Source organism: Lytechinus variegatus, chromosome 12 (assembly GCF_018143015.1).
Source record: "Lytechinus variegatus isolate NC3 chromosome 12, Lvar_3.0, whole genome shotgun sequence".
In the NCBI taxonomy this organism is placed as follows: Eukaryota; Metazoa; Echinodermata; class Echinoidea; order Temnopleuroida; family Toxopneustidae; genus Lytechinus; species Lytechinus variegatus.
In genome coordinates this window covers 29,638,847-29,648,815 of record NC_054751.1, presented here as the reverse complement: position 1 = coordinate 29,648,815, position 9,969 = coordinate 29,638,847, and the positions used below count along the sequence as shown (strand labels likewise).

At 36.7% G+C, this 9,969-nt stretch overlaps 1 protein-coding gene across 1 annotated transcript; it reads right to left on the bottom strand.

Annotated features, from left to right (window-relative positions):
• Window positions 1-246: 246 nt before the first annotated feature.
• LOC121424973 (uncharacterized protein C6orf163 homolog) lies at window positions 247-5,846 on the bottom strand. The gene is made up of 4 exons (XM_041620879.1): window positions 5,249-5,846; window positions 3,996-4,198; window positions 2,991-3,193; window positions 247-2,356 (listed from the first exon to the last, which is right to left on the bottom strand). Exons 1-4 carry the CDS (start codon window positions 5,379-5,381, stop codon window positions 1,981-1,983), a joined length of 915 nt encoding a protein of 304 aa, XP_041476813.1. The 5' UTR covers window positions 5,382-5,846; the 3' UTR covers window positions 247-1,980.
• Window positions 5,847-9,969: the final 4,123 nt, after the last annotated feature.

Genomic DNA, 9,969 nt, shown 5'->3' with positions numbered 1-9,969 from the left:
GATTTTAAAATACTGGATTGCAATACAAATAGTACCCTGTACCAAAGCCTCAAATAAGGTCCCCATGCTGCTGTACTTTGGCAAAAGGAAGCAAGTTACAAAAGTATCATTTGTTGTAAATGAGCAATGTGTGTTCGTCATTTACTTAGGCATCAATGTAATTTACCAGTAACAGCATATTTTTCTTCAATATCTTTCCATAGAATGATCATTTCTTGATTTTCTTCCCCAAATTTTGCCCAAACGTGCAACATACAAAGGGTGTTTTAGAAACAACAATACTGATGTGTCACTTGCTTCCTTTTGCCAAAGTTGAGCAGCATAATTTTTATGAGCTTCTGAAAAGTATTGCCATCAAAAGGTTTGCAAGGCAACAATTAATGAGACCAAAGGCTTCTCCAGGTCACAGAATCAAAGCTAACAGTAAAAGCATATCTGGGCCCCATCTTAAAAAGAGTTACGATTGATCCAATCAATCTCAACTGTATGGATATCCATCTACCGGTATACAATAATTTTTTTCTCTACAGGAGATTTACACAATAGACTAATAGTGAAGAGAATCACACTGAATCTTCAAGAGAGCGATGAATGTATGAATATACATCATAACTAGAAAACATTTTGAACAAATATACGTTTTAGATGTTGCCGTTGCTGATCATTCATAGTTATGGTTGATTGGATTAATCGTAATTCTCTGTAAGATGGGACCCTGGATTCTAAATCTATACTCCCCGTTCAAGGGACAAGTGAACTTTGATATGTGGCCAGTGGCCTTGTGATTTTAGTTCTTAAGTACTTTGATCTTTGGTCTTGTGATTCTTGTTCTAAAGTGATTTGATCTGTGGTCTTAAGAATTTTTGTTGCAAAGAGATTTGATCTATAGTCTCTATCATTTTCATTCTCATGTGTTTTTAATTTTTGTTCTCAAGTGCTTAGATCTGTGGTCATATTATTTTTTGTTCTCAAGACTTTTGATCTGTGGTCTTGTTAATTTTTGTTCTAAAGATTTAATTTGTGGTTGTGTTAATTTTTGTTCTAAAGAATTTTGATCTTTGGTCTTGTTAATTTTTGTTCTAAAGAGCTTTGAGCTGTGGTCTTGTGCTTGACATTTGCAAGCATGGATACCTAATGATGATCAGTTCCCGGATGCTGCAATTAATTCTATTAAGTCTATGACATCACAACATGTTGCATCTTTCCAGGAATCCTTCAGTAGGCCTATTGTCATAATCAGAATCAAAGTTATCCCTTAGACCTAATAAACTATGCAGACCTCAGACTCATTGGCTCGTATTCTGAAGTCAGGATTACCCAAGGCCGAAGTCGAACTCTGTGCTGAACCCTGAACTTATGGGAAACCAAATATGTCCAAAAATTTGAACATTGTATGTTTCCTATGTTCATTATGCTCTTCCACCTTGCTAAAATGGCAAAGAAAAAAAATTCAGCTATTATTCCCAGAGAGTTTTGAATGATTTGTGTCAGATGAGCTGATAAATCAAACTTTTTATGTTCAAGTTCAAGTAGAGATTTACATGTATGTCACAATTGGCTATCCATAGTTAAAGTACAACTTTAGACCAGAGTTTAAAGTAAGATTAGTATCTTGATTTTGAATAGACATCACAGTACAATACATTCATATCAAACATTGGTAACAAATATGTTGGTCCTACTCCAGGTAGATATAGAGTCTTGACATTGACAAATACAAATAATTTTTTTGGAGCAGTCTGTCAAGGATGATATTTGCACATATCATTTCTGATCCACTGATCATACTTATTCAAGTGCTACTTCATATTAACTGAAGGTTTTCCTTGAGCAAGTAGTGAAAAAGAACTCACACCCCTTGTCATCTGACAGCCCAGGACTGAAGGATAGGCTAACTCTTGGCAATTGTGGCCTTCTTTCTGCCACCGACTTTCAGGGTTCTTTCTCATAAAGGCAAGTGTCTTGTTCTGACCTGAAGTGTTATTTCAGTAAGAACTCAGCCTGTCCTGGCCTGAATCCCTTGGTCTTGTTGATGAACACCTGATAGGATTCCTTCAGCTCCGCATGCTTCTGGATCCATCTCTCCTTCTCTTCCTCCTCACTCACTACCTCTGACCTTGTCTCATCCACTTTCACCTGCCATCTCTTGATCTCCTCCCGCAGCTCCTGGATCTCCTTGGCGTGGGCCTCTCGGACCTTGGCAAGTTCAGCAGCAGCGATGCGGCGCTCTTCCTGTTGGGCGTTGAGCACTGCCTTGATGCGTTCTTGTGTTTTGTCTTCTTTGAGGACCTTGAGGGCTTGTGCCTTCTCTTCTGCTAATCTCTTCACAGTTAGAGCTTCCCTCTCTGCTGTCTCTCTGTTGGGTTGAGAGCAAAAATGGGATTGAAATATGATGAATAATTGAATTTTGATTAAGATTCTATAATGTATTAACCTCCAATCAATACCAGGCGGGGAAATATATTCAGGAGGTCTTTAAGAAAGTCACCCTCCATAAACTGTTAATTGAACAGATTTTTTTAGGGAAAATTCATTAATGCTTTCAAAGAACTCCTTCAAAAATGAAATACCTGAAACAGAGCGTGTGTGTATTTTACGTTGTCCCATTCAACTCACAAAATCATTATAAAACAGATATTTATTTTCAATTTGGGTTGTATGTACAATGGGTTGTATGTACAAACAAGGAAAACATCACTTTAAATACCGTGTGTTGCCAACATCATAACAAAAGAGGTCCGTATTTTTGGGTGGTACCTTTTTCAAAAGGGTATGTATTCATGCTCCTACTGCAAATAGAAGCTTGAATTTTATTGGTTATATTTAACAGATCGCTCTTTGTTTATTTTCTCTATTTATTATCATTTTTAATTTTTGATATATACATGTATGTGAAGCATGTTATAGTCACCAAGATATACATGTAGCCAAAAAGAATGAGGGAGCAAATCTCTCATTAAAAAAAAAAATGATAATAAAAATATACTCACCCAGAGACTTTCTCTGCTGCCAGCCTCGCCTTGGTCACCTCCTCTTGCCTAGCCTTTGCTACAGCCTCTTCCCTTTCTTTATCTTTCACTGCCTTCACCTTCTCTACCGTCTCTCTAAGAATCTTCTCCCCGGCCTCTTTCTCTCTCTTCACTTCCTGGTGTTGGATCTTGGTCATCTCCCCTTCCACACGCAGGGCTTCCTCCTGAAAATAAACCATCAAATTGTGAAAATGAACTCTCTTTTTTCTATTTATAATCCTCCTTCCAAAGTTACATAGGCATACAGTTTAGGCTGGAAGCTTACATACACCCAGGAAATTCAAAGAAAATTTGACACTTACCGAACATCATAAATATAATACTGTATCTTTTAAAATGTTTGTGCTATCATGACAAATCTGATATCAAACAAGAGTATGTCATGTCCCTTCATCACATCGCTTTGTTATCAGAAGCTGACAAATATTTTGGTGTCATTTTCCCCCAAAATCTTCATATTTTAGACAAATTAAAAATAAAAAAAACTTGACAAATACATTTCACATTTGTGCTAGTTACTTCTTAACACAAAGTTTCTTGTTCAGTGGTGATATATCACATTAAAAAATGTAATATGTACATCATAGATTTGACATTTATATTTACCTATGAAATGATGTTTGAAAATATAATAAACAATAGAATACATTTGGCATGAAAATTACTTTTTTCCTTCAAAGAAAATTCCACCTTTTGATCCCAATCAGCTCAATTTATTGCAATAACAATTCAACACTGTTGTATTATTAATAACAATAAATTGAGGGCAGTATTGTATAAATTTATTTTACTGGCTTTTAAGAAAATGACAATGTTTTAACTAACCACGGTCTCCCCTACATGTACATACCGGTGCATGCCTCTTTTAAAAAAATGAAAGATCCAACACAATGGTATTTTTATACAAGTGCTCTAAAAAAAAGAAAAATCACCAATACCTAATTACTGAATACTAATCTGGCTCACCTTAAGCATTCGTTCATGGGTATTCTTGAGTTCTTGGAGTTCACGTTCCTTTACAGCTAGGCAGTCGGCTTCACACTTTTCTAGCGCAACCTTCTTGAAGTGCTCAGCCTGTTTCCAAACCTCCTTCTCAGCATCGACGATTGCTTGGGATTTCTCATTGTGTGAAAGGTTCTCCCACTTGGCATGGATTTCTTGTCCAATATCTGAAGGAGAAAAAGGCATGGAGTTTCAATAAATTTAATGAAAAATTTTGCATAACAAGAGTGTCATTCTTAGTTTGAAATGAAGATCTCTCCTCTCTCTTGATAGTTTTACGAGGTAATCCTTTCAGAATCTCAGGAGCTGTGGTGCAGTGGTTCTGACTCTCGCCTTGTAAACAGAGGGTCGTGTGTTCAAATCCCACCGCGGTCTGGCATCCTTTGGCAAGGCGTTAATCCACACTTTGCCACTCTCGACCCAGGTGCTAAATGGGTACCCAGGCCAGTAGGATGTGAAAGTCATTGTAACTTGTCCAGTACTGTGTGCGCCTCACAAGCGACTGACTGGAATACTCCCCAGGGAGTGGAGGATGTGCACACATTGTGTGCAGGAATGACTGATTGAATCCGATCACTGGGGTAATAATATATCTGTAAAGCGCTTAGACACATCGTTCCGATGGATTAAGCACTATATAAAAGCGGATTATTATTCGTTTGTAAAGCTGTGATATAGTTAACTATGGAGAGCGTACTAAATGCTAGTTATTATTATAAGAAATACTTGGATGTGAGAAAATTAGACATTGCAAGAAAATGGGCATATGAAATGAGGTAGTGGTACAATATTTAAAGCCCTGTAAAACTGGTTGGTGCTTCCCACTTCATTGTTTTGGCACTTGCCCATTATGTTGCTTTTATTGTCATTGAAAATCCAAGGCATTGAATAAAATACCATAAAAACCTGTAAGTTCAGCGTACATGTACCGGTACTTGTGTTGTAGGGAAATGATTTTTATTTCTTAGGGCAGGCTAGACCAAAAGCTTCAGTCTCTGTATTTTGGTTGTTCCGCTGAACTACGTTGGCTACATGTACGTTGGTTGGGGATTACAGTAAAACCAAAATGTCAGAAATTGTTGAATAAATCCCCAGAAACGACGGTTATTCCTGTCTGTAGGGCAGGCATGCCATGAACAGTGAAACCTTGATCTAGGTGTACATACCGGTACATCATTATATTTTGACCCTGGACCAAGAGAGTAGACTCTACTTACCAAGGATCTTTTGATGTGCATGAATTTGGACTTGGACTGGTTTTGTGTCTTCATAACGCTTTGGAACACCTTCAAATCGAGGGCTGCGATCGTGAGTGATGACACCTGGTTTTGTTTTGACAGCCAAAGCCATAATTGAGTCCAATAATTCACCAGATCTTGAAGTAGATGGAGCACAACACTAAATATTACAAGACAATTGATATATCAAGAGTTGCTTGAGACACTGTCAACGACTACGAGTACGACTGACGTTCCAATTCTTGAGCTTGAATAGAGGCGAGTAACCGGAAAACGCTACGCCGCAACTCAAGGCGCAAATCTTTACCAAGTTCCGATGACAAGAAAGAACGGGGTTCTCCACAAAACTTGTTCTTTTTGGCCCACACCTCCTTCAAAATCCGCCTTCATCGACCTGGTTATTGCTTGGTAATATATTCGAAGAGCTTTAAGTCGCTTCGATAAATGTTTGCAATTATGTTTGAATGAGCCAGCATCAAAGGTTTAGAACATGTGTGTTCTACGAGTTCACACCTCCATGCGAAAAGATTGCTTAGCTGTGGTCGTGTCCATAGCAACATGTCATTGTATGGTACGTTTACACAGCACTGTACATGCGGTTTGCCTACAGTGTTCGTATGGTGCATGGATTGAAAGATGAATGAAAGCCATTTGTTTATACTCGTGTGCGATTGAAATATTGATCGTTTTGTCAGGCGCAAAAAGTATATAAGGCTAAATCATTGACTGGATCATATTCTACCAACCCTCTTTATTAACTTGGGTTACATTTTTCTTCAGTGATATTCTTAAAATCTTCGTAGATAACAACATTTATATTATTATGATAGGCCTCGATCCTGGCTCATCTTACTATACTTTAAAAATATGTATATATATGTTTTTATTATTAAACCAAATCAAATCACAAACAATCACAAGCAATCAAAACATTTACAAACTAATGTATACACAGTTGTTGTGTATCCGGACAGGTTGTGTGTCCGGACGATCAATTTTAGAATGTCATTTGGAAAAATTTACCAGCGAAGTTTCATCAATTTTTAGTACAAAATGTTAGGAAATATTATAAAGAACAAAATAGAAAATGATTACAACGGTAATGGATTCATATTTTTAGTGTAATCCACAGACAAAAAAGAAGGCTTCAAAAAAGATAAAGTGTCCGGACACCCGACCCCCCATCCTATCATTAAACATAAAAAAGAGATAGGAAAGGAAATAAAAGAAATAATAAAAAAGCAGCTTTTTTATATCCACTCTTACATCAGCTCTAATCATTAAGGATATCATGTTCAATCGATTTCTATTAACTTTTCGTATTGGATTTTACAGGTTTTTAATAGGGATCCTTTTAAAAAAATGATAAGTTCGTATTCAGTGTCTCATCCTCAGCATGAACACAGGATAAAATGAATAGGCCCATACAGAACATCGTTCTCGGATGCATATCAATTTGTTGTGTACAAAAAACGCATAGAAATGGGACGTTTAACGCGCAGTCACCATAGAATACCATAGAGATGTATATAATATACATCTCTATGACTAATACGCGCCGCTGCGCATCGTGCAGGCAGTCTACGTTTATAGTGGCGGGCTGCTACATTGCGGTGCAGGGGTGTTCAACTTACATATCGTGAGCGCACTCAGCTGCGTGTTTTCACTTCTTCTCCTTTCTCTCCTTTTCTTGTCATTTTTCCTCGCATTACTTGTTTTCATAAATTTCCCTCTCACTTTCCTTGTTTTCTCACTCCCTTCAGTTTTGTAACTCTTCTTGATCACTTGCATTCACTGGCACACCCCCCGGTCAAAAATGGTACGGTCCTATCCAACATACACTCAAGTCGTCGCTGTACGAATAATGAAAACGTGCAAAATTCTTCACGTGCTGCGTTGCCTAGCTATGCGTGTGTGCTGTGTACTATACTGTGTACACACAATGCCATCGGCTGAAAACGCCAAACTATAGTGACCAATTATTTCAAAAGCTTTTGCAAATGTGAAAAGTGACAGGTTTTTTTTTATCCAATCAAGATCATTCTTAGGTATTCGCAATCTACAGCATTTTCTGCAAAATGTCTTTTTTTTTGATAGGGTCTATTGTGACGTATATATTTTTTTAAAACAATGTGAAGTCGCACCAAACGTTTCGTTTCTCGCACTTGCCCATTGGCTTATGTACAAATGGATTTCCAAAATCATCAAGAAAGGTTCCAAAAACCTAAAAAGTGACAAAACTTAATTTGACTAAAATTAAATGAAAATCATATCATGTTCAAGGTGAGAATCTGCTCTATTCTATTCTGTTTTGATAGATCACCTTGTTGGTGCGTTTGGGAGATATCTTAGCGAATCCCTCAAAAACGGCGTATTTTCTATTATTCTCCATAGGGAAATAATTTAACACGCTACGCACTGCAAAAAAGGAGTGCAAATAAATTGATATGTTTTTTTTTATTGGTCAGAAGATAATGACAATTTACAAATCATACATCACATCATGACAAAGACAAAAAATGAAACTGATTTACAATGACTTACATATTTCAGAAATTAATAATCATAATTGTTTACGCGTCAAATTGCTCTTTAAACGTTTAACCACTGTAAAACCCGTCTCCCCAGTAACTACTGTTTCGCGATTTAAACAAGTTGTTCACATTTTTAAAAACAGGTTGTTTAAAACGCATACATTCGTAATTCCGAAGCTTCGTTATTCCGAAGGTTCGGATATTCCGAAGGTTCGTAATTCCGAAGGTTCGTCAGTCCGAAAACGAAATGATTAACGAACCTAATTTCGTTTTTGGACTAACGAACCTTCGGAACAACTAATCTTATTTCAGATTAACGAACCTTCGGAACATCGAACCTTATTTCGTTTTCGGATAATCGAACCTTCGGAATAAAGCCACAAATGTTCGGATTATTGAACCCTTTTACGTTTTCGGATTAACGAACATCGAGGTATAGGCAATTTACGTGTTTCGGAATTACGAACCTTCGAAATTACGAAGTGTAACCGTTGAAAACAAGGTTTAACTAATCATTTTTCAAAGGTTTTAAACAACTTAGAGTGACTGGCTTAAACAGCGTGCTTAAAAGTTTAAACAGCGTTTCTGCAGTAAACTTTTATTGGGGTACACCGGCCCTACACAAGTTACGAGATAAGCAATAGATTAGGATTGTCATTTTTTTCAAGCAATGATGACATTCCTTAATTCTCCTGCAAATTGTGAATATCATATAATAATTTGGTAGTTAATCATTTTTGTCTGGAATTATTTTTTAGTACACTTCATTTATGATTCATGCCAAAAATGCTAACAAATTATATTAAGGAAAATGTATTACACGAATATGGATGCAGAACAAATCAATAGATGTATCATGCATTTAATTCATTTGACCTTATCAGTACTACCCTCCTATACTAAAAAATAACCTAGTAAAAGTGACCATGATGACTGCAGTCAGCTGGGAGCAACTCCGATATTTTGGTCATTATTTTCATGATTTCATAGTCAGGAATTACTGCTTTCTATAGTAAACTTATACAAGAAAATATCTTAAAACAGTTGCAAAGTCGACAAACATAATTTTCTAACTAACAGTGACTAATTTTTAGACCAATCCAAAATCACATTTAGATCTAAAATCTCAATCTGATCGATTTGCAAATCAATCTTTTCTTTTCGTCAACCGTATTTTTAGTTGGTCTACAGTCTAAAATAAATTGGTCTATTCTTCACTTAATTTCATTTAATTCAATTTGTAGTTTTCACTTTGTCCAGGGGCCGCGGAACAGTTTTCAAAGTGGGGGCTGACCATGCAAAAAATCACAATCTTCTGGTCATTTTTACGTTTTTGTACACAGTTTTTGGAAAAAAAGTGGGGCTGAAGCCCCCCCCCCCCCCCCCCCCCCCGCTTCCGCGACCCCTGTTGTCGGCATGCATACAATCAAACAATGTTACTTGAATATCATTGCTGGGAGGATGATAAAGTGAAAAAAAATTGAGTTTACTTGCAAGAAACGTTAAAATGAACAGGGTTATAGCATGTTTACAAAATATGCACAGTATAAATCAAAATAAGCGAACTTTAAATTACAATTAATTTTATAGATACATGCAATTATATAGATAGTAACACAACTATTACATTTATATAATGAATTTAAATGAATTTTATAGATAATTTTATAGTAACACAACTATTTCTGCAATAATCACGTTTCCGATTAAATTTTCATCGATCGACCTATTCTCAACAAAAACGCACATCAATATAGCACTGTTCCTTATTCAGCCGCTCAATATTTATGGTATCTCCGCAATATTTACTGAACCCCATAATGCCGATTAGGAGCGGATCCAAGATTTTCTAAAAGAGGGGCACATTTTCCAGAGGAAGATTTGGCTAGCAAAAAAAATCACGAAAAATTGAAGGTCACTGCGTCTAAAAAAAAAAAAAAACAACAACGACAAAAATTCCTCACTTGTGTATGAACGTCATATTCCCATTAAATTACCCCGGTATATGCTGTATAACTTTCAAGGGGGCGCACTGTCTTGTGTAAGGATGGCATGTTCACATTGAAAAATATTGACTATCGCTCTCAATTGAGAGGGGGAGGGCACGGGCCGGATATGCCCCCCCCAATCCTGAATCCGCCACCGATACCAATAATTTACATGGAA

Coding starts and splice junctions, on each gene's coding strand:
- LOC121424973 (XM_041620879.1), bottom strand. CDS start 5,381: ATGGCTTTGGCTGTCAAAACAAAACCAGGTGTCATCACTCACGATCGC. Junction 4,199..5,248: donor TGCACATCAAAAGATCCTTG/GTAAGTAGAGTC, acceptor TTTCTCCTTCAG/ATATTGGACAAGAAATCCAT. Junction 3,194..3,995: donor CCCATGAACGAATGCTTAAG/GTGAGCCAGATT, acceptor GTTTATTTTCAG/GAGGAAGCCCTGCGTGTGGA.